The sequence below is a fragment of the Numenius arquata genome, chromosome 1 (assembly GCF_964106895.1).
Source record: "Numenius arquata chromosome 1, bNumArq3.hap1.1, whole genome shotgun sequence".
Classification (NCBI taxonomy): domain Eukaryota; kingdom Metazoa; phylum Chordata; class Aves; order Charadriiformes; family Scolopacidae; genus Numenius; species Numenius arquata.
In genome coordinates, this window is record NC_133576.1 from 25,913,991 (window position 1) to 25,938,421 (window position 24,431).

Consider the following 24,431-nt stretch of genomic DNA (forward strand, 5'->3'; position numbering starts at 1 on the left):
ACTATCTGCGCTACTGATCCACTGAGGGACACCGTAAAGAAGGTCTTTTGTCAAACTGAGCCAATGTGTGTTTCCAGATTGCACGTTAATGCTGGGATTCTAGTTTCCTCTTAAACCTCTGCTCCCTGTTTGTCAGGGTGACCTTTCTATTTGACAGGTTCCAGGTGCAGATGTGGCAATCGATACATGTCAGCCTTTAAAGTGTGTTCAGGTGAGAAAAGTAAAATAGTGGCTGCCTGATTGCTTCATTCATCTCTTCATTTTGTAAAATGCCACATCCTCAAGGGAGAGGGTGCTGGAACCTCTCCTGGTGTGTCGGTTTGCTGTTTCAGTGCTCAGGCTTTCTCTCCTTGGCATTCTTGCAGTGGTAACTGCAGAGGTGGCAGCACTGGTTTTGGATTACATGTATTAATGGGACTGCAAGGTAATTTCTCCTGTTCCTTGTCTCATGGCCAACAGGTAATGTTGAGGAAAAACCAGCAGCTTGAAACACTCTATTCCCTTCCTACTCCTGAGAAGAAACAAGCAGTATTTAAAAAACAAAACACAGCTCCTGAAAGAGGGAGTGAATAAGGCAGGCAATTGGCAGCATTAACCCAGTTCTGAATACAAAGTCTATAGGCAGGATGGCACAAGTGTCCTGCGTGGCATCTGGAGCCAGATTTGGTCTCTGAGTGTGACGTTCCTGGCCCCTTGGGCATGAAGCCGTTATAAGGACTGGCAGCGTGAGGAAAAGCCCTATAAAGGGTACTGGCTGTATTTCACTGAATTTTTTTAGAGTTGGAAGGGACCATAAGGATCATCTAGTCCAACTCCCCTGCCGAAGCAGGATTGCCCAGAGCATGTCAGAGCATGTTACTCAGGACTGCATCCAGGCGGGTCTTGAAAATCTCCAGAGACGGGGACTCCACAACCTCCCTGGGCAGCCTGTTCCAGGGCTCTGCCACCCTCACCGTGAAGAAGTTTCTTCTCGTATTTGAGTGGAACCTCCTATGTTCCAACTTGTGCCCGTTGCCCCTCGTCCTCTCCCTGGCAACCACTGAAAAGAGCCTGGCTCCCTCCTCCTTCAACCCACCCTTCAGATACTTATAAACATTGATAAGGTCTCCCCTCAGCCTTCTCTTCTCCAGGCTAAAGAGTCCCAGCTCTCTCAGCCTTTCTTCATAAGGGAGATGCTCCAATCCTTGAATCATCCTTGTTGCCCTTCGCTGGACTCTTTTCAGTAGTTCCCTATCCCTCTTGAATTGGGGAGCCCAGAACTGGATGCAGTATTCCAGTTGTGGCCTCAGCAGTGCAGAGTAGAGGGGGAGAATGACTTCCCTCGACCTACTAGCCACACTTTTCCCTATGCAGCCCAGGATTGCATTGGCCTTCCTGGCCACAAGAGCACACTGCTTGCTCATTGTCATTTTTCTGTCTACCAGGACCCCCAGATCTTTCTCTTCAGAACTTGACTCCAGCAGGTCCACACCTAACCTGTATTGGTGCCTATGGTATGTGTGAGAGCCTATGCCTATTGGTATGTGTGAGAGCTTCTAAGAATTTAGGGATCACGAGGGTGTGGTGTTCATCACTTGCTGGTGTGTGAAAACTCACCACCAGCAGCAGTAGGATCTGAAGCTCCCTTTCATGGCCTGTTCCTCAGTGTCATGCAAGCCAGCACACCTTGGGTTGCAAAGGAGAGGGAAGGTTGTGCACAGGTAGGAGCACACAGCCCCAAGTAGCTTGTGTGTGCTTTGCTGAGAGAGAGACCTGAGGGTTGAATACTGGTTTTTAACTTCAGTAGGCTGGGGCAGAAATCCAGGCTGGTGAGGGGATCTGTCAGGCAGCATTGTGGACCAGACTGGCTAGATCACCTGTGGCTGTTTCGTGTCCTTACAACACAGTGCTCGCCTTTTTACTTCCATCTCTTGAGCCTGCCTGTTATTTCTTTCTTGGTGAGCTCATGTTGCAGCAGAGGAGGAGGAACAATGAAAGTACGACTCGGATCACGCCAGCTGCTTCCCCAGAGCCAAAGCTGGCAGGAGACCATGCACAGGAGTGAGGGCTGAGCTTGGAGCGAGCCCCAAATGCAGGGGTGGAGATTTCTTCCCACCCATGTCCTTGTGTTTGGGGCTCTCCTTCCACTGCAAAATCTGGCCTGCCTCTGAAAGCCCGGTTCTTTCATCCCTGAAAGCTGAGGCTTGACCCAAGGGCTCCCCACCCCTTTCCCTTCTAGAGACGTTGCCTTGCCCTTTCCAGTTGGAGAAGAGCATCCTCCATGCAAGCTTTATCAGTCAGGACAGATGTGTCCTGTCCTTGGAGGTGGCAGCTGTGGTGACTCCCCGGCACTTGCTGATTTCTCAGGTTTTAGGGGAGGCAGAGGTGCAGGTGGTTCCTTTTGAATCCAGGTGACCCTGGAAGTGTTGGGTTCGGGATGAGCTGTCGGTGTGAGGATGCCAGCTGAGCAGTACCCTCTCACTGCTCTCTGCCCCCTTCCTCATGCAGCATGGAGGGGGAACGGTGCCTGGGCTTGAGATCCTACCTGAGGGAGGAAGGTGGTAGATGCATGTGGATCAAGGGGAGACCCGAGGGCTGTCAGGCAGGCTCTGTTCCTGGCTCCTGCTTGGATCTTGCTTCTCCCTGCCAGGTTTTCAGGGATGGAGCGGCTGAGAGAGGAGGTGCTGTCTGGGAGCAGCGTGCGTCTGTGCGGTCTGTGGGACTCAGACAAGGGCAGCAGACAGTCTCTGGCGGCACAGTGTGTGATGGGGACTGTGTTGCAATCCGGGCAGGCTAGGACATCTCTTTTGGCAAGGAGGGTTGATCAGATTTGTGCTGTTTTATTAGATTGCCATTGTCCTTGTGTGCATTACCACACTTATCTTTCCCCTACAGCACAAGCAAGGGGGTGATTCGGCAGAGATTTGAGAGGGCCTGGGGTCTGAGCGCTGGGGAGTCTCTCTGGCAAAAGCAGAATAAAAAAGCAGGGCTTCCATGCAAGCAGGAGGTTGTGGCTATTTCCTCCTGAGCGCTCCTTTCGTACTCAGGCACAGACCTGTCCATACTGACCTGCTGGGCACTCACCTCCCCTTGCCTCTGTGCTCTTCCCATCCCTCTGTCCTTGCGTCGTCCCTCGACCAGTTCCTTCGTGACTAATCCTGGAGCAGGCGTATGGGGAGAAGCTGCAATCGCCTCTATAAATCTGCCTTCTTGCTGCCCGGTTTTTGACAGTAATGAACGTAGGAGGAGGGATGAGGAGGGGTGGCGGGGGATGATAACCAAGCAGACGCCAGGGGTGCTGGGCTCCTCGCTGCTTTTTTGCAAGCCGGGCTACGGCAGATTGATTGACCTGGGAGCCGTCGAGCAAACAAGGCAGTCAAGCTCTTCATTAGAGCATTAATTAGCTTCCAGGAGCTCTCCAGGGGCTGCTTCGTAAAGTTTGGTTTATTAGGAGCTGTCAAATTGAAACAGTTGTGGAAGGGGAGGGTGAGGCTTCTCAGGCTGGCCTTGGAGAAGCTGGGGGAGGCTTGTGCCTGAACCTCAGTTTGAGAGTGGGGTGAGCCAGAGCTGTGCTTCCCCTGAAAACCTGTGCCCCAGGTGGGTGCAGAGTGTTCCGCTGCTATCCACGCGAAAGCAGCCTGGCTGCATTGGGCTAGTGGTGGCCAGAGAAACCTAAGGAGCAGAGAGCAGAGGACCTTTCCCTCTTTGTCCAAGCCCATCCCTGCAGCCGCAGAGAGACTGCTCAATATCCTGCTTGTCCTTCCCTCTGAAGACTCAATAGTGGCCAAGCAGGGGCTGGTTGTGACCATGAAGGCTGGGGGTGCTGGGAGGATGAGGAGTGGATGAGGCAGAGAAGTAAAAAAACAGGTTTCTTTATGGCACGCTTAGTGCTGGGAGAGGAGGACTGATTTTCAAACAATTGCGAAGACACTTGTGGCGTATAAGAAGAGGCTTTCCCTAACAAATGAAAATCAGATATTAGTGTTAATGCCTTTCTTCCATCTCATTTCTTAGTAAAGTCTGCATGGGAGGAATACTCTCATAGAAGGATATGAAAGATGCCTTTTCTACGATGGGTGACCAGACTCTTGAATGGAGGCTCAAACAAGTGTTTTCAAGGGCCACAAAGTGCCTGCTTAAAAACCTGACACTTTTTGCTGCTGGCAGCATCCAGCAATAAAGTTAAACAAGGAAAGCTAATGAGCTGGAAACTTCCTTACAGAAGTGAAGTCTGGAAATTTAAGTTTGCTGCTTGCTTGATCGCAGAGTGGTTTTGCTCTGTAGAATAGCACCGCTTCCCTGCTTTACAGCCACCTGCTCCATCTGGCAAATAGTTGTACTCTTGCTTGAGTGATGAAGGAGTTCAAGAAGTGCTCAGGAGAGACAGGAGACTGTTCATCAGCAGTTGCAACTGCAGCACAGAGTGTTCTCTCCCCTGGGTGCTCAGGGACTTGCTCCTTTCCTTTCACCACCAGTGAGATAAGACCTGCTGTTCTCCCTCAGAGCTGCTGCTCTTTCCTATCAGCTTCCAGCACACTGAACAGACAAAATTAAGGGGTTCAGTGTTGTGTGACCCAGGGCTGTCCACTTGCATAGATCTGCATTAGCGACCCAGCTGGAGCCCTTTTTCTTTTCCAGGTAGCACAGGTGGGTTTGATTCTTCCACCCTGTACCCCTGGTAGTCTCCTACCCCTGCACGTTTGCCCTGAGGAGCTCTGTCCCCACACTTACCATGTCCTCTGAGACAGCTTCCCCACTTAGACTTGCTGCCACCTCCTTGGCACAGTTATTTATTCCAGGCTGGCACCCTGGGGTGCTTTTTCTCCACACTTAGCTATCACACCCTACTCTCAACATCCCTGTCCCCCATCTTCTTCATGTCCCATCACTGTCACACACACCTGAGAGCCTCCTCTTCTTGCTGCTGCTCTGGTGCATAATATACCCTCTAGTGTTGGGGCACTGGTTTGTGAACACAGATTTGAGGTGGGGTTTTGTCTGTGGGTACGCATCCACATGAGCATGCTCTCCCTGCCCCTCTCCAAGCGGGGTGCTTCCTGGCTGGCCTTATCAAACCAGCTGTGATTTTGCACTTAAGGGGTGTCAGAGTCATGCTCCACCGCATCACTCAGCCAGGCAAATCTGTCCCAACGCAGGTCACTCGTTGGCATGAGGTTACATTGGTGTCAGTACAACCGAAGCACCCAGAGCAAATGCCATCTTGATCCCACAAAAGATCCCCCAAGTCTAAACAAGCCCATCAGAGGGAGCAGCAGGGGAGGGAGCTCGTGCTGGATGCACTGCAGCATTCCTTACCCCGTGCTGGGGGATGCTGACACTGGCTTTGCAGGGTCAGAGCTGTGTTTCACCTCCCCCTGCCTTTGGTTTCCCGTCTGGGAGCAGTGATACTTGGCTCCTCTGCAGGTTTGCCTGTGAAATGTTTCTGTCAGAGCCAAGCGTGTTGAGCTGATTGCAGTCGGTTATGTTTGGGGCCTCCCCTGGGGCTTTAGCCTGGAAAATGCACCCAAGGGCATAACCTGAGAAGCTGCATTTTACATGTGTGAAGCATCTCAGATGCATTTCATGAAGGTGAAGGGAGCAGGACTGCATCCTTGCACCTAGTGGGACCCTAACCCGCAGTGTGTGCCCATCGATTTACTGCGGGCAGTCTTGCTTTTCAGCCCCCTAACAAGACTGACAAAGCCAGGAGACCTGGGCTGTGTTCAGAATACGCTGCTCTGTTCAAATTAACTCTCTTCATGGTTACTTTTTTAGGAGCAATTTTTTCACTTTGATTTCAAAGCACTCTCTGCTTCTCTCTTTGATACCTCCTGAGCAGTTTTCCACTCCCATTTGCAGCGTGCGTAGACAGAACCATGGTGTCAGCCTGTTTGCAGTCTGTGTGCATGCAACTACTTTGATGTTGTCTTGAATGTCTTCTCTCCACACACTTTAACTTCTCATCGATTCTCTGTTAGCTCTCCTTGGACTAAAATACTCTGCAGCGAACAGTACGTAGACGCTATCCAGCTCTAAAGCTCTGGGCCTCCCTCATGTCCTTGAAGGCTTCAAAAGCAGAGTCAGCAGGGGCAGCCCTTGGAGGAGAGGGAGCACTGGTGGTGAGTGGGTTTCCAGCCAGGTGTTGACCACCGTTCTCCTTTCCCGGTCCGTGCATGCAGCCCCAGCCCCTCAGCTGCCCCACTGGTCTCCACAAGGTGAGTGGCCTTTGGGCAAGCAGGCTTGGTGCTGCAGCAGCCCAATCGTAGGGCAACTAAGATGATTAAGGGATTAGAGCACCTTCCTTACGAGGAAAGGCTCAAAGAGCTGGGGCTCTTTAGCCTGGAGAAGAGAAGGCTGAGGGGAGACCTTATCTATGTTTACAAGTGCCTAAAGGGTGGGTTGAAGGATGATGGAGCCAGACTCTTTTCAGTGGTTCCCAGCGATAGGACGAAGGGTAATGGGCACAAGCTGGAACATAGGAAGTTCCATTCAAATATGAGGAAGAACTTCTTTACAGTGAGGGTGACAGAGCCCTGGAGCAGGCTGGCCAGGGAGGGTGTGGAGTCCCCTTCTCTGGAGATCTTCAAGACCCGCCTTGATGCAGTCCTGAGTAATGTGCTATAGGAAATCCTGCTTTAGCAGGTGAGTTGGACTAGATGATCTCTAGAAGGTCCCTTCCAACTCTGACAATTCCGTGATTCCGTGAATTTTTCTCTTGCTGCATTCTCAGCCCTCCAGTCAGAATGGTACCAGCCAGGCATCCTTCCCAGCGTGCTGGAGCAGCAGCTTTAGCTGTCCATCCTTGGGCATGGGACCTCTACCATTTTTCTAGCTTCTTTATCACGTGGGATGCTTCTCATCAGATGAGAAACTACGTATTCCCCATCAGTCCTTTGCACAAGGAGGTTGTGTCCTGTTTTGAGAAGAACAGTGCTGAACAGCCAGGCAGAGAGGTGGCCCAGCCCCGAGTACTGTAATACCCTGCTTCTGGCCTTCATGAGTGTTGGTTCAACTGATGGTCTGGGGGTGTCTTCTGCTGGTGTGGGACACAGCTGGCCAGATACAGTGGCTTTGCTCTTCAGTGTGACAGTCAGGTCATGCAGCAATGCCCATGTAAAGGAAGCAGCTTCAGTAAAATAAAGTCAGCCATTTCTTCGCATGGCAATTTTACCTTTTGAAATCAATACCTCCATGTCAGCAGAATAAACAAGGGCAATTTTTATCTGAATGCTTTTCCAGAACTTTGATTCATAAGGGGACAATTATTTTGGGATTTCTACCTGTTCTGACATTAGTCAAAGACTTAATTTCTGGGTTTCCTGAACCTGCAGTCTGCTTCCTTACTGTGATACGGCAGGCTCTGGACATGCTGAGCCTATGGCTCAGGATCTTTTATCTTAACATACATAAAAGTTGACTCCCAGAGCCATCTTACTTGCTTAAATAGGAATTTGGGATGGTATTGAAGAAAATTCCTACAGTTTTCTCTGTCCCATGTAACAGAGAAGCAGGGAGTCCAGAATATGGTGGACGTGTAGCCCATCCTGCTGTAATACTTCTTCTATCCTTAAGAAGTCCAAGAAATCAACTTCTTGGGAAATGACAGATGGCTCAGTTTGCTTGGTTGTTCTTCCACACAGTAGATGGGCTCACCAGTTAATTTATGGAGGCAGCAGCAGCATGAGCATTTAGGGTGCAGGTGGAGCTGATCTAGCACTTCGTTGAGCAGCAGAAGATGATCCTCATCATTGATGCATGCTGCTGGCTGCATGGTCTGTCCCATTCCTTGTGCCAGCATCAGTCCCGCTGCGTGCCAGCTCAGTTTACTAAATCTGTGGAAAATTAACCCAGCGGAAAGGAATAGTCAAAAGTGAGTGGAGGGAGCAAGTTCTTGGATGGATTCAGTTGGGTCCTACTCAGGGGGTGTTATCTTCACACAGAGGGCAGCACTGACAACCTTGGTGCTGGCAGGGCTGGTGCGGGCAGCATCCAAAAGATCTCGTGATCCTGCCTGAGGTCTGTCTGGTGAGCTGGCTCTCTGGATGGCGAGAAGATGGCATTTCATACCACCCTCAGCAGCTCAGCTCTCTCTGTGTAGCAGCCAGCTTTTCAGCAGTAGCCACTGAAAATGCTCAGGTTAAATACAGTACATGCAAAAGTCAGCCATGTGCTACAGGGTGCAGTTGTACTCCAAGCGTGCATCTTCACAAGCTTCTCAAGTATTTTTCTGACACCCTGGGAGGAAATTCGGCCATCAATGGGCAGCCTCCAGAATGGCATGGGAGTTTGTGTGTGGTACTGCTGTATGTGTTACAACTTGCTCTTTGGGTGTGTTTAATTACTTTTTTTCCTAATTGACGGAGCGCTCCTTTGTTTGAAATCTTTCTGATGAGGGGTTGATTAAATATCTCAGTATGTTGGTTTTTTTTTTTCTTTATCCTCCGTGGCTGTAGCTTGGTACTGAATTTATGTTCCAGTGATCCTATCTCCATATTTTAATTTACAAGTGATCAGTGAGCCGTGTATTGTTTTCTGACAGCAGGCACAACTCATGCTGGGAATCTTTTATTCCTCCTTCCCCTCCTCTCTCTCCTGCAGAACTTTTACATTCATTTCAGGGTTTGGCAGGAAGATTTCTGGATTTAAGTTTGGGAGGCGTTTTGCTTTGAGGTATATTTGTTAATTTCTTAAATTGGTCTTGAGTCCTTCCTGTCCTTCAGAGAGACTTAGCTTCTGCTTCTTGGGGAGGCTCTTGCATTTCCCAGGCCAGCAGCATGTCCCAGCTGGTGGTCTCTGGGTTAGCTGTGGCCAGACTTGGGGGCTGTGGGCTTCCCAGCTTTCTCCATCCCTGCGGCTATGCATACAGCCTTCTCTGTATATGCTTGCAGATGTATGGCTTCTGGGTCTTAAAGAGACTTTGTGGGTCACATATGTACGCTTCCCTGAGGCCCCGCTTGGTTACCTGCTAGTTTGTTAGCTGCTCCACTGGCTCTAGTGTGACATGGCTGGTAATCCCAGGCTGAGCAGATGTCCTTGTCACTGCCTGCAGTCTTTGCACCACAGCATGTGGTGTGCGGTGAGGGACTTGACCCACAGCCTATGTGTTCGGTAGGCCAGCCATCTGACTATGCTGCTTTTGAAGAGAAGGGGGACATCGGGCCGCTTGTCGGTAGGTTTGGCTGATGCGGTGCTCACCTTCTGTGGGGCTGAAGCTGGTGTGGGTACAGCAGAGCATCTGATGCAAGCAGGTCCACCATGGGGCACGAGGGGAGATGCCCATTCTGCGTTGCCACAGCACCCACCGGCAGCATTTTGAGTGCATCGAGCTCCACTTTCCCAAGGTATAGCAGTACAGTGTGCTTCAGGGCACGTGCCTGTGCTTGGGGCTGTTTTGGGCTGGGCTTTTGGAATGGATGACAGTCAGCGTGGATGTACACAGTACTTAAATACTCGGCTCATCTTGCTGCAGCAGCAGGCCGTGAGGTGGGGGAACGTCTGCGCTTGCTGGGCTGTGGACTTTGTGGCAACTTGCTGAACATATTGAATCATGGATCACTTAGTGGTTTATTCCCAGCCTCTTTCTGTCCCGGACGGGAGGTGGGTCACAGCCAGCTCCTAGGGTTGCTCCTAGGGCTGGGAGTACCCACCAGTCCGTGCTGCAGGAAGCATTATTTGCGGCATTCATATAAGCAACTATAAATTTGGGAGAGAAGTGTCATGTAGCTGATTTTGGGCAAAACATGAGCAGTACGTGTAGGGAGGAAGAGACCAAAGGCAGAGAGGCTCACGCCTCTCAAACTCCAGGGGAGTTGGGGTAACATTTAGGTGATGCCAAGGGGCATGGCCTGGGTGGGTGAAGGCATGCCTGCTGCTTCCCAGTCTGCGTGGGGGCTTTGCTCTGGCACAGCCCTCTGCGGAAGGGCCATCGCACTGTCTCTCCAGGGGAGTTGGGCAGGGGAGAGCAGACTGGGATTAACAGCCTGTCTGACTGCAGGCAGACAGTACTGACCCTGCAAGGGGGGAGGGGACAAAAAGGTGACCCACATCCATCTAGAGGAGCAGTCAAGTCCATTTGGTGGCTTGTCCAGGGACCAATCTTCTCTATATGAGAAAGAAGCAGCGTGCAAAAGCATGTTAGTTAGTAGACTAGAGAGGTTGCAGGAGGACTTGCAAAGGTAGGAGAGCTCCAGCTGTGGCTCTTTATTGCTGCTGCAGAGAGACATATATTCTGCTCTGTTTGTATGTCCAACCCAGAGCAGCCCACCTGCAACCAGGACTTGAGCGGTTTGGGGATCATAGAAACTTTTGGCATTGCTCTGAAACCAGCACTGCTGAAGGTCAAGATGGTGTTCAAAGTTGAAGCCTCACCTCTTTTGTCTGCCCACGTGGGAGGGGGCAGCAGCTGAGCCTTCCTCAGGAAAGGGTTAACGTTGTCTCTCCTTCCCATGGAGCTGCTCTCCCAGTAATTCAATCATGTCAGCCTGTTTGCAGGCAATAATTCATTGTTATAGGAACACTACAGTAAAGTGACAAGTTAATAATGGCAGTAATAATGGCAGGCAAAGTCTAATGCTATTTCCCTTTCTCCTGCTGCTGTTGCGCCAGCAGCCTCCCATGTTGGCTAACACAATTTGCAACCTCGCTAATCCAGTTTCAGGAGGAATTGTGTTCTGTTAAAAGAGAATAACAGGAGTCAGGAGCTGTGCTGCCATGTTCCTGCCATCTCTGGGGAGGCTGCCCCGGCGCTGGAAGCCTTTGTCTGTGCTGTGATTTCTGTGCCACGGTTAAGCCTAATGAGCAAGGTCCTCCTAGGAGTGTCTCATCTTCCCTTCTGTGAATGCCTTTCCTCTGATGTCCCTTCTCTGAAAGGGCTCTCACGTCTTACCCTTTTGAACATTGGTTTGCTTTCAGCTAACCTAGTAGATGTGAGTCACCCACCCCTCGCCATGCTGAGCCAGAAGGCTGGCGTGTACTTGCTTGATTCCTGTTGCCCCAGATTCCCACGGGCATTAACATGGGTGTCCTTGCAATGTGTGTGGAGGTGGAGGAGGCTCTTCAGCTCTGCCTGTGGAAGGGAGAAGGGCTGGCAGAGGGCTGAGCATTAGTGCATGTCTAAGCCTGTGGCAGGGCAGTGACCTGCACATGGGTCCCTTGAATCCAAGGCAAACATCCCCAGACAAGAATTTGGGCACCAAGTGCTTCTTGGCTGTAGCGAGGGGAATGATGAGGCACCTCTGGGTTGTGACCACAGGCTGAGGGGTCATTATGCCAAATGCCCGGCCGGTGCCCTTCAGGGTTGCACCCTGAGGGTGCTGGAGAGAGATGGGTTTCTTCCAGGAAGAGTTGCCTTGGGGCCATGCTCCTGGAAAAGGGTCTGTCCTGATCAGCCTGCTAAACCCCATGTCTGGTGTTAAACTGGGGCTGGTTTCGGGTTGGGTTGGCCTCGTTTCTGCTCTCCGCCTGCCCCCACTTCAGCACAGGGAAATCCCGATGGATGTTTTTAAAAGTAGGACATTCCCCAGGAAAACACTTTGCAACACTTCGTCAGTTCTCCCCAGGCAAGAGCATCTTCTGGAGGAGCTCTCCCCGGAGGGCATCAGCCTCCAAAGTGGGACACCGCCTCCCCGCTACGGCGACAGGGCTCTCTGAGGACTTTCTGGCCTCATGGTGGCCATAGTCCTGCACCCTTCTGTGCCATGGCCACTGAGTCATGTGGAGCTGGCTCCTTCCCCAGCCAGTGGCCCCCTCCTCCTTCACTGAAGGGCAGCACACTGGGGTTTTGTATGGGGCTTTTTTGGGGGGAGCGTATCTTCAGCTGCAGTTAAACATCGCCATTCCCAGCACTAGGTAATAGTGCTTCCCAGGTGGGAAGTAAAGTCCTGCTGTTGTATTTTCTTGCTGCCTACAAGGGAAGATGAGGAAAGGAGTCTTGAGACAGCATCTTTTGATCACAGCATTTTTAGGTACAGATTGCAAAGTGCTTTGGTAAAGGTAAGTGTTGTAACCCCTGCTTGATGATTAGGAAACAGAGGGGAGGGAGCCAAGAGGCTTCACCATAGCAGCGAGTCAGCAGAAAAGCTGTGAATCACGTCACTGCCTCTGTCCTCCTCCTCTGATGAGTGCTTGCCCTTCCCCCAAATATTTGTATAACTGTGCTTACCACATGCCCAGCTTGAGGAGGCTGATTGCCTGCTTGATGGTGTGTAGAAAACCCCTACCATATATATCAGCTTGTAGAGCACCTACCCATGTCATAGCCAGTTGTGGTTGTAAGGTGTGTCTGAGTTGGCCTCCCCGCCCAGAGATGCAACCTTTGAGGACCAGAGGGTGCCACAAGTATCCTGAGATAATGCATGTCCCTGCAAATGAGAGGGGACATTTTCCTCAGGCTGGGAATTAGTGCAAAGGGATTGTGATGCTGGAGGACAGTCTGTAAAGTGAGGTGTCTAGTAGTGTATGGGCTTGCTGCAGACACCTGGTGTCTTTGCCAACCTCTGCATCCTAAGAGGCATATAACATTCCCCATGTCCTGGCCAGGCTCCAGCACGAGTCATCACCCATTGAACCTCCCGGAGCTCCTCCAGCAAATGTGGCAGGATGCCCTCAGCGGTGTGGGAGAGCATCTCTCCGTGCCATCAGAGAGCTGATGTCTTCTGTCCCAGTGCTGCCTGCAGGCCTCCTGCCGGAGCATCACTGCAGAGTTCCAGCGCTTGCACACCTTCTTCACATGGGTTGTATGGCTTCACAGGGGCTGGGAGACCAGGCTGGCTTAAAAAAATATGGGAGTTGTAACCATGACTTGTTGCCAGTGTAAATTGAAAGCCTTAATAGCATACGTAGGGCCAATTACAGTACATCAAGGTATCATATCCTCTTTACTGGCACCCTCCAGGGAGCCAGGAGACATTGTGGCAACAGGATTATGGTTTGCAGATGATATGCACGATAACTTCACCTAGACACATGCACCTGTTTCCCTCACTAAGCAGATGTTTGGGAGGCTGTTAAGAGCACATGGGCCTCTTGACAGCGGAGCAGAAAATGCCATGTAACCCTGCCTGTTCACATTGCTGCGCCCACCGCCTCCGCTGCTTGAGGGAGTGCTGGAGCTGCCCTGCCCTGGCACACCGAAACCCCAGTTCCTGGGGCACACCGGATCAACTCAGCATTTGAAGGCTGAGCCCTTTCATAGAATCGTAGAATCATGATTTCCTGGCTCTCTTCCCAGGCAAATCCCCAAGCCGGGGAAGGGAGCTTCCCCCGTGTCAGGAAGGCGAGGTTTGGCTGGCTCAGTGCCTGGGGTGTCAGTCTTTCTTGCAATCTCACTCATGCACCACCAGCTACAATCATTTCCATGTCATGGCAGGCATCTTTAAACATGACCTGGCAAGCTGCATGGGGCATCGAGCGAGCTGCTTTGTGCTGGAGCAGGCTTACCACCAGGATGGAAAGAGGTGGACTCCCTGGTGTTGTATTCTACCGTTACCATCGCCATCACCCTGGCCCACTAACTTCAGGATTTATTTTTTTTCCCCCCCTTTTAAATTGCTTTTCCCAAATGCAAAATGAGCCTTTTGGATTACAGAATCACACAGAATCACAGAATATTTTTGGTTGGATGGGACCTTTGAGATCATCGAGTCCAACCAACAAGATTAGTTTGCATATCTGTGAATGGTGGCTGATGGTCATCCCTGTGGGAGAGCAGAAGTGGGAGTTGTCCCACAAAGCTTCCCGTGTCTTAGCCGGAGCGTGGGCAGAGGATCTCTGCCCTGCATGAGCAAGAGAACCAGCCTGCAGCCCAAAGGTGAAGCTGCCCCAAGGTAACCTGTGCACCACAGTGTTTTCATCTCGGCGGTGTTCAGCCTGTGGTCTGTAAAAGGCGTGAATTATTTCTCTAGGATCTGCAAAAGGTAATGAAGAAGAGGTAGGTGCACATTTACTATGCAGGAGCCTGTGTCTGGACCAGGAAGCATTTGGTGTTCACAGATTGGAAAAGGCTGAGAATGTCCTCTCTAATTCTGTGGGAGGGAAACAAAACCTGCACTTGCATCTTCCATGGTGTGTCTCCGTTAGGAAAATAAGTCATGTTAGATGAGAAGTGCATTGGCAGGGGTGTCATTACATATCACTGATACCTCTAATCTAGACGAAACATCGTGCACTGTGTTACGACCTGTGTGTACACACAGAGTCTCGCAAAGGGAAGACCTGTAATTCCCTGCCAGGGCGATCATCTCATCAAGATTTGGGGGCTCTCTGTGCGCTAGTTGGGGTATTCCTGAAGGTTGGCTGAAACAGCTGCCAAGGAGGGCTTGGAGGGCTGGGGAGCGTGCGTGGAATTTAAGATCTCATTTTTGCCAGAATTAACAAGATTTCTTCCCCATCATCCTCACCCCTACAAAAGAAGACGCCTTCCCAAGTGTCAAAAGGAAGCAGGGAGGGCTCCACAGATGCCATCCAACAGCCCTTGGATGACCTCAGGTGTCCGTGCTGTCTGTACAAAGTGAGAATTGGCATGATTATGGTCCGGGAACAAGCCCTCACTGTTTCAGAAAAATAGTTCTGTCACATACGAGGTGCAGGTCTGTTGCTTCAAACACCAGGCTTAAAATTACTTGTGCCCGTCCTCCTCATTTTCATCTCCTGGAGGTGCCATGATGTGGGAAGAGAACTGGGAGGAATGCTTGCACCTCAGCAGCTCTAGTTTGTGCATACCCTGGCTTTGTGTGTGTGTGTGTGTTGATATTGAGCAACCCCACCACGCAGCATGTGTATATACTGCATTTTAATAGATATAGGGCTACTGACTTAACATACATGGTTGCTATAGTAACAGAGGTTTCCTTAGTAACGGTTGCAGAAAATAATCCAGTACCAATTAAAAATAAACTGTTTGGAAAGGGGGCTGGGGGAGAAAGGAAACTGCTGAGAATCACCTTCCCCTTTATTGGTTCATCTCTCAGGGACTCGGAAGATTGATTAATGCTTGAAATAACCTTTCTTAACCAACAGTGAGCCAAAAAGGTGGGATGAGTGTGGGTGTGGTGGCTAAGGCTGCCGTCCTGAAGTGAAACAAAGGGGAAGGAGTGTGTCTGTGGTACGGCAGAAATACAACAGGGTGAGGCTTAATCTCTTCATTAGGTTGAAGTCTCCAGGGAGGAAAAACAAGGGACTGTTTCCCTCCTTCCCTCCCTCCACTGTATGCATGCCATACCCTTAACACAGCCCTCCCTCCACTGTATGCGTGCCATACCCTTAACACAGCCATGGAGTCTTTATTAGCATACTGATTAAAGCCATGGGCAATCCAGGCTTCAGGGGAACGTCTAATGCGTTACCAGGATGCCTATCTCAGATGCTGCGTTAGAGCAGAAAGCGTTGCTGCGGTGGGAGTTCCTCCCTCCCATTTGATGTTGTTTGCCTGTGCCCGTCCTTTCCCTCGGTGCCATCGCTCGTTGCCTGTGCCGACAGGCATCCGAGACCCTGGGGCCCAAGGGAAGCTGGAAGCAAAGTGTGACGCAAAGCGAGGAGCCCATGTCTCCGTGAGAGAGAGGAGACAGCGTTGCTTCCCTGCAAACACAGGATGTGTGGGACAGGTTTCGAGGGAGCAGATGGGCACAGCTTTCCTGGCAGCCTTCAGTTGTTGGTGCCACACTTCCGTTGTGCCACCCATGCCCAGGGTGCTCACTAGGTTTCATTAAGAGATTTACCAGTTGTCAGCAGAACCCCTTCACCTGGCAGCAAGACAGCAACCCTGCTTTCAGAAGGGAGCTGCCACGCAAGGAGAGGCAAAAGAGAGGAGGTGGTGGCAGAGCTGCTGGGAGGAGTGGTGTGGTGTGTCTGGCCAGGAGCTGCTCCTCTCCTCAGGTCTGTAGTCAGCAGGGCTCCAGGGCACGACAAGCACAAGTGTCACAGGAGGGCGCTTTGTGTCCTTCCCTGCAGACGGGAATGCCCTGGGTCAAGACTTGGGCAGCGGGCACAGCCTGAGCACATGCAGGGGAGGCTTTATCTCCTGCTCCTGCAGGGAGGGAGGTTTCGGAAACCGATGTGTGTCTCTCTCCCTGCAGGGACAAGAGCTAATGACACTGCTGTGTCATCCTCGATGCTGTGTGACCACTTAGCTACCCGCGTGGGAGCCGCAGTCACACTTGGGAAGCCGAGGGAGGTGACATCCCTGTGGCTTGTCCAGGCTGCGCAGTCTGTGATGGACCTGGAGCCAGAGCTCCTGGCTGCTGGAATAGAGCTTGCTCCTGCCGATCCTTTCCAGTCTGGTGCTCTTTTTCTTTTCCAGTTGTGCCCCTGTTTGCTCCCCTAGCTATTACATGTCTGTGGGTTATGTGTCAGTGAGACGGCTGGCATGTGACAGCGGTAGAGTCTTGTTTAATTCACTCTTCCTGGAAATGCTTTTCTCTGGATGTGGTCAACAGCTCATTGCCCTGAGGTGCAAGTGGTATGATTTCACCCTGAAAAAACCCACTGAGTTTGGGTGTAGCCTTCATGCTAGGTTTGGTGCCTCAGACCATGGTGAAATAAGAAAAGGAATCTTTCAAAGGATAAACTGAAAAAGCAACCCTTTGGTGAGGGACGCGGTGGGAGGATCCAGGAGTAGAGTGAGGGGTGAAAGAAGAAAGAAGATTTGGTAGGACATCTAAGTGCCTTTGTCTTAAAGGTCCAGTGCAAGTGAGACCCAGGCAAGAGTAGTTATGCCTGCAGTTGGGGGCGGACTCTCTGGTCCTCCCCAAACCAGGTGAGTTTCTTTTCTATGTTAATGACTCACCTCTCCTCATTCTTCTCCATTCCTCCCTTGCAGTGACCAAGCTACAGGTGAGCAAGTCGAAGCGGAGCATCACTCTGGTGGAGAACCGGCCCATCCCCCTCAACTGCTCAGTGAAATCCCAGACCAGCCCTGACTCGCACTTCGCCGTGCTGTGGTACGTCCACAAGCCCTCTGACGCCGACGGCAAGCTCATCCTCAAGACCACCCACAGCTCAGCCTTTGAGTATGGCACCTACGCGGAGGAGGAAGGGCTGCGGGGCCGGCTGCAGTTTGAGCGCTCGGCGTCGGGGGGTCTCTTCAGCCTGACGGTGCAGCGGGCAGAGGTCCGAGACAGCGGCAGCTACTACTGCCACGTGGAGGAGTGGCTGCTCAGCCCCAACCACGCCTGGTACAAGCTGGCAGAGGAGGTGTCAGGGCGGACGGAGGTCACTGTCAAGCAGCCAGGTACCACCACATGCTGCGCCCGTGGGGTCCTCTTTGGCATCGGGTCTTGTGCACGGCTCGTGAGCTCATCGAGGTTTTCTAGGGCAACCGGGATCCTCTGCTCTTCTTTCTGCTACAGCCTTGTCACCCCCTCCTTGCATCCTCATGCCTGCACATCCCTGGACAAAGAAGGACATTTTCCCCCTTTGATGTGACCCGCCTTCATTTAGGCTTGATTGGCGTGCATTTCAGTGTCCCCACATGAAAGTTTTCTGTCCCCCACAATCTAGAGGGCCACTGCATCCAGCCAGCTTTCTTTATCCTCAAGAGCATCATGTAGCAAGAGTGTCGACTAGCGATCTACCGAGAGAGAACTGGTGTGTGCCTGCCTGGGAAAGCATTTTCACGTTTTGCACACAGTTTAATTTTACTCTGTGCCTGTATCCTGGCAGGCGCGGGGAGCCTTGTCTCTGTTCCCTCTGCGCTGTGCACATGAGATGCAAGTAGAGAGTTTAATGAGGTGGGGAGGTGGCTGCCAGGAAAGGAGAAATCCGCTCTGCTGGTGGTTTCTGTGGCAGCGGAGATCACTGGTAAAGATGGACTGATGGAGGAGCTAAAGATGGCCCCCGTGATCTGTGGACAGATCCCTCATTTCATGCAAGGAGGGGAGGCAGGTAGGCAGGCACCATCTTTGAGAGCAGCCTGGATGGCATGTGTGCTGCTGAAGCAGAGCACCAGTACTTCACAAGGATGCCTGCCTTGTCCCCGCTTGCTCCGGGTGCCTGTTTCTGGGGAATAAAATCCTTCAGGCAGGAGGGACGCACTTAGATAACAGGGCTGGACTAGGATGCTTAATGCATTTTCTCTGTCCGAATTCAGCTGGTTAGACACAGGCTCTGTGGACGGGGGTGTGAGATGGACACTGAGTATGGTCCCAGACGGTGTCTCCAGCACAGCTTTGCCTGGTCGCACAGGGAGCACAGCAGGCCACAGCATGCTGTTTGCTGCTGGTCCCAGCTCCTCGTTTCTGTTCGCAAAGTCCTGAGATGGCTATGGGGCGGTCAGGGAGGGGGGGAGCTGTGATCTGCCCCCTTCCTTGTATCACCCACCTCTCTCTGGGAAGTACAGTGCCTGTCACTTGCTGCAGTGGCTGTACCAGGGAAGTCCAGACTGTGCCCCTGGAACGAAGTCATGAAGGAGTTAGGAGTGTACGACACGTCATTTCGCATAAAAGAGCTGGTTGCAGTCATCCCTCCTGTGTATCAATGAAATTATGGAGCAAAAACCAGGGACATTCCCAAGGCAGCAAAACACTGTGTTTGACTTTGCCCTTGTGCCACTTCTCTTTTTGCAGTGGTGGTTCCGTATAATCAGCTGTCCGTTCTCTGCCTTGATTTTTTCCCTTTTCCCACTGCAAGAGGGCTTACTGGTCCGGGTGTGACCGGGCTACTGACCTGCCCCAGGAGGAGGATGAGAAAAGATTGAGGTGTGACCTCCCTTCATAAGGTGCCTGCGCACTTAGGACCCCCCGGGTCCTACTGGGAGATTGTGGGTTTCCAGTTCCCTGTCCTGAATGGGGCATTGTTGGTGGCTAGCCCGAGATTTTCAGAAGGCCCTAAAACCCACAAGTCTTACTTGCTTTTCCCCTTCTTCCTCCACCCCTCTTGCCCCCCAGTCTTTCTTTTCCTCCCCTTGCTCATTTCTTTTATCACACCCCAGGATTGTAGCCATGCGGGAAGAGCTTGTGGGGAGACAAAGGACCCTTGCAGCCCTTGGTCACCTTGTATTTCTAATGGTCTTTTCCCATAGATAACCGCCTGAAGGTGAACCAGACCCACAAGAACATCACGGTGCTGGAGAATCAGTGGGTGACCCTGGAGTGCCAGGTCAGCAGCCGGACCAGCCCGTCATCCCAGCTCTCGGTGGAGTGGTATGTCTGGCGGCCGGGCCACCCAGAGAAGGAGGCGGTGGCCCGGTTGAGCCGGCAGAGCACCCTGCATTATGGGGACCTGGTGGCGCTGGGCGACCTACGGAGCCGGCTGCACCTGGAGAGCCCGTCCCCAGGTCTCTACCTCCTCTCCATCCAAAACGCTACTGTGCGGGACAGTGGGGCTTATGACTGCCGCGTAGAGGAGTGGCTCCTTGATCCCAGTGACCGCTGGTACAAGCGGGCAGAGGACCTCTCTGGACTCATCACCCTCACAGTCAAGCAGCCAGGTGAGGAGGATCTCCTGCCAACAACTTTGAGCAGCACTTTGCGCTCTTGGACTGAATGCACGAGTCACCATCTGCTGTAATTGACAGTGAACGTGGGCAGAGGGCAGGGCTGCTGTGCTACAGACAGTGCTGATGTTTTCTTGCATGTCTTCTTGGGTGCACCCTTGCTTTTCTGGAAAGAGCATGGAGCAAGCCCTGCAGACACAGCTAGATGGGCTTGAGATTTTGTCACCACTGCACATGCACATTTAGTTTTTGTACAGCACTTTTGGCAGATTCAATAGAATGGGCTTCTGATTTTATTCCCATTTTGATTGAAAATGAGATAGGAGAAGCTATCTGTGCTTCCCAGGCGTGTGTCCCAAGGGCAGGATCCTAGCATAAAAAGGGGGCAGCAGAGGAGGTCGAGACCCTGGCTAGTGTCCGGGCAGTTTCTCACACTAGTACTCCCCATTCTGCAGGTGAAGAAGCAGATGCGGGGTGTGCAGCTCCAACGGTTCATCTGTCAGTTGGGACAAGAGCTAGGGCTTCTTGATGGGGCAGGAATTGGCTATGAAGAGCCTGCCTCTATATGGACAAGGGGGTACTTACGGGCTTCTTGGCCACCCTCTTGCCGGTGATAGTGTTTCAGGGAGATTCTGCTGCCTAACACCATTTTAGCCATGCCCAGACACAGGGAGGCAGGCATCAGGGATTGGCTCAGGTCCTTCTTGTTTTTTTCCAGGATGTAGTGGGGTAAAAAGTGCTACAGAATTTCAAACCAAGGAGGAAACTTCAGTTTCAAAAGGTTGAGAATAGAATAGAATAGAATAGAATAGAATAGAATAGAATAGAATAGAATAGAATAATTTCAGTTGGAAGGGACCTGCAATGATCATCTAGTCTAACTTCCTGACCACTTCAGGGCTGACCAAAAGCTAAAGCATGTTATTAAGGGCATTGTCCAAATGCCTCTTAAAACACTGACAGGGATGGGGCATCGACCACCTCTCTAGGAATCACAGAATCACAGAATGATAATGGGGTTGGAAGGGACCTCTGGAGATCTAGTCCAACACCCTGCCAAAGCAGGTCCACCTAGAGCAGGTTGCACAGGAATGTGTCCAGGCGGGTTTTGAAAGTCTCTAGAGATGGAGACTCCACCACTTCTCTGGGCAGCCTGTTCCAGTGCTCTGCCAGCCTCAAAGAAGTTCCTCCTCATGTTTAGATGGAACTTTCTATGTTCGAGTTTGTGCCCATTACCTCTTGTCCGGTTCCAGAGTTAGACCACCCTCTCGGTAAAGAAATACTTTCTAATGTCCAGTCTGAACTTCCCCTGGCACAGCTTTGAACCGTTCCCACACGTCCTATCACTGGATACCAGAGAGAAGAGATCAGCACCTCCTTCTCCATGTCCCCTCCTCAGGAAACTGTAGAGAGCAATGAGGTCACCCCTCAGCATCTTTTTCTCCAAGTTAGACAAACCCAAAGTCCTTAGCTGGCCCTCATAGGACGTTCCTTCCAGCCCTTTCACGAGCTTTGTTGCCTTCTGCTGGACTCATTCAAGGACCTTAAATTGTGGGACCCAGAGCTGCACACAGTACTCAAGGTGAGGCTGCACCAACGCTGAATGCAGTGGGATAATCACTTCTTTTGACTGGCTGGTTGTGCTGTGTTTGATGCACCTCAGGATGTGGTTTGCCCTCTTGGCTGCCGGGACACACTGCTATTGAGCCTGCTGTCGACCAGCACCCCTAGACCCCTTTCTGCAGGGCTGGTCTGCAACCACTCCTCTCCCAATTTATACTTGTGCCCAGTGTAACTCTGTCCTAGGTGCAGAATCTGGCATTTGGACTTGTTAAATTTCATCCCACTAATCATGGCCCATTGCCTCTGCAAGGCATCTTGTCCCTCAGGAGAATCAGCAGCACCTCCCAGTTTGATATCATCAGCAAACTTGCTAATGGTGCATTCGACTTCTGCATCCAGATCGTTGATAAATATGTTGAACAGAACTGGCCCTAGACTGAGCCCTAAGGAACACTACTGGTCACCAGTCACCAGCCAGATGTAGCTCCATTTGCTACAACCCTTTGCGCTCTGCCCTTCAGCCAGTTCTTCACACAGCACATTGTGAACCCACTCATCCCTCAGCTGGACAACTTGTCCAGAAGGATGCTGTAAGGGACAGTACCAAAAGCCTTACTAAAATCCAGAAAAACTACATCCACCACCTTCCCTTCATCCACTGGGCCAGTGACCTTATCGTAGAAGGATATTAAATAAGTTAAACAGGACTTTATTTTGTGAACCCGTGCTGGCTATACCTCATGATTGCATTATTCTTTAAATGCCTTTCAGTAGTACCCAGTATATCTTCTCCGTAATTCATCCAGGAACTTAGACTAACAGGTCTGTAGTTCCCTGGGTCTTTCCTCATGCCCTTCTTGTAAACTGGAATATCACTGAGTAGCTTCTAGTCAGTGGGGATCTCCCAAGACCTTCGGATGATGATGGAGAGGGATCCTGCCGTAACATCTGCTAGTTCCTTCAGTACTCTGGGATGAATCCCATCAGGCCCCATGAACTTGTGAACATTCAGCTGATACAGCTGGTCCCTTACAATTTCAATGTCCACAAATGGAAGGTCACTGTTCCCACACTTGCATTATACTAACACCCAGTATTATTAAAGCAATATTATCGTATTAATCAGTATTATTAAAGACTGAGGAAAAAAAAACCATTGAATGCCTCTGCTTTTTCTTCATCTCTATTAGTTAGATGACCATCTTCAACAGGTATTGGTCCAGTGTTTTCTTTAGACCTCCTCTTGCTATTAACGTACTTTAAAAAGTCCTTGTTATCTGACAAAACACTGGGCAGTTTCAGCTCTAATTGAGCCTTTCGTGTCTTCTCCCTGCATATACAAACCAGAGCTTTGTAATCTTCCTGCGGAGCCTGACTTCGCTTCCAGAGATCGTACAATTTCTTTTTCCTCTTGAGCTCCACAAGGAGTTCCCCGTTCAGCCAAACTGGTCTTCTGCCTCACTTGCTTGGGTTATGACACAGTGGAACTGCCTGTTCCTGTGCTTCTAAGAGGTGGTACTTAAAGACTGGCCGGCACTAGGGGACTCCTGAGCCCTCCGAAACAGGTTCCGAGGGTATTCTGCTAAGTTTCATCTGTTTTAACAACAGATAAGCTGCAAGGACAATTTAGCTTGGAAGATGCAGGCTCCCTAGTTTTTGAAGCAAAAGACTCAAGATTAAATGTCTTAAAGGCTGTAGGTCAAATAACAGTTATGGGCCTCATTTGCTGGGTACTTTCCAGCGCGTAAAGCAACCACTCTGCAAACACTGCTGTGGTGCTTCATGCCTGCCCATTCCAGCGAGGTGTTGGCCTCGTAACTCTGCAGTAGAGCTGGCAAAAGGGTAAGATTCTGGAAAGATTTTAGTGGTCGTTCCTGGCAGAGAAGATTTGTACTGCGAAGGAGGAGCCTGCTTGGGAAAGGTCCTTGCTTGCAGGTCCTTGCTTGGGAAACTTTGCTGGACAAGATGGCTCGAGCAGAGATAACCCCCCCAGTCAGTCCCTGTACGCTGAATGCCTGTATGGTTGCAAGTGCAGCTCTTCATCCAGGCTGAGAATTGCCAGCCCTGATGGAGGAGGGAATGCTTGAAATCCTTGAGGCTCATTTTGAATTGCGGGAGGATGTGGAGTGGGGAGAAGGAGTTGGGGCTGCACTAATTCAAGATAATTTTTTTCTAAAAGTGCTTTGTTGTTGTTTGTTTTTCTTTCATAGCAGCCAGCAGCTAACAGAATGACTAACCTTAAAAATAACATAGCTTGTGACTCATGTCTCATTAGTTAGGTTCATCGTTCTTATCTTTCAGGACTGTAATCATGAGCAAGGAGGGAAAGAAAACCCTCTCTGCACCTTCAGAAAGCAGTTCTCTTTCTGCTTAGCATGCTGAGGTGGGGGAGGCTTTGTGTTGGTTTTGACAAGCCATTTCTTTCCTTCCTCCTTTTTACCTCAGCAGTCTCCAAACTCTCAGGACTTACCTCATTCATGTTTCTGCTTAGGGGTCTTCCCGGGGAAGATGTGAACTGAAAACACTCGTGTTGCCTATGGCCTGAAGAGTTCTGGCCTTAATGGAAAGTTTTCCTTATGGGACCACTTAAAAAGTGTAGGGCAGGTGCTGTAATGAGAAGCCCCGCAGCTGATGAGAGCTGGGGGACAGCAGCCCCCTCCTGTAGGGACGCCGGGGGTCTGCACGAAGGGAGGGTTTGCCCAGCTATCTTCACTGGAGGAGAAAGCACCTCTCTCTTCAGCAAGCTGTTTGCCCTTCCCGTGTCAGAAAGGACTTTTTAATCTTTAGATGAAAGCTTAGATCCGGACTGATTACGATCCCTAGAGTATGTGTTCCCTGGCAAGATGACTAAACCACATGTTAATTGCTCTTGAAGTCAGCCTTTAATCAACTCATCTTAGATTCTGGCCACTGTATCTCAGCTAGTTAGAAACATCTCTAGCCTTGCAGCAAGCACTAGAGTTAAAAAATGAGAGGCAGATTTTGGAAGCATCCTTGCTGTGTCTGTGCTGAGGACATCTCCGTGGAAGAACCTCTTACTTAAATAACTTCCCAAATTGCTGGGAAAAATCTTCTCCTCTTCTGTCATACTGATTTTCAAGTCCTTTGAGCACTCTCAAAGAAATAAAAAATAAGTGTGGAGTGCAATGCTCTTTGCACCAGTGGCTGGGGAGCAGTACATCGCTCCTCAGTGCACGGAGCAAACCTCGGTGGTTCCTCATGTGTTCTTGTAGCGCATCTGGGTGAGCTGCAGCAGCTTTCTCCTCGCACACAGACACACGCCCGTTAGTTGGTGCGAGGGTCTGCGTGGGCAGGGTGGTAGGACGGCGCTGGCAGCCAGCTCCTCTTTGACCCTGTGCCAAGGCAGTGTGTGGTTAGGAGAGGATGGTGAGCCTCCAGCGTTGACCACAGAGGTACCCGTGGGACTTGGCAGGTTGCATCAAGCCTTTGGGTTTTTCTTGGA

General features: G+C 51.0%; 1 protein-coding gene across 2 annotated transcripts in view; it reads left to right on the forward strand.

Moving 5' to 3' along the window:
• IGSF3 (immunoglobulin superfamily member 3) overlaps window positions 1-24,431 on the forward strand; it is a 75,273-nt gene that overhangs the window by 49,275 nt on the left and 1,567 nt on the right. For both annotated transcript variants that reach the window (XM_074146284.1, XM_074146294.1), the window contains exons 6-7: window positions 16,793-17,203; window positions 18,992-19,399. In XM_074146284.1, coding sequence (XP_074002385.1) covers window positions 16,793-17,203; window positions 18,992-19,399 — 819 coding nt within the window. The remainder of the gene's footprint in view (window positions 1-16,792; window positions 17,204-18,991; window positions 19,400-24,431) is intronic.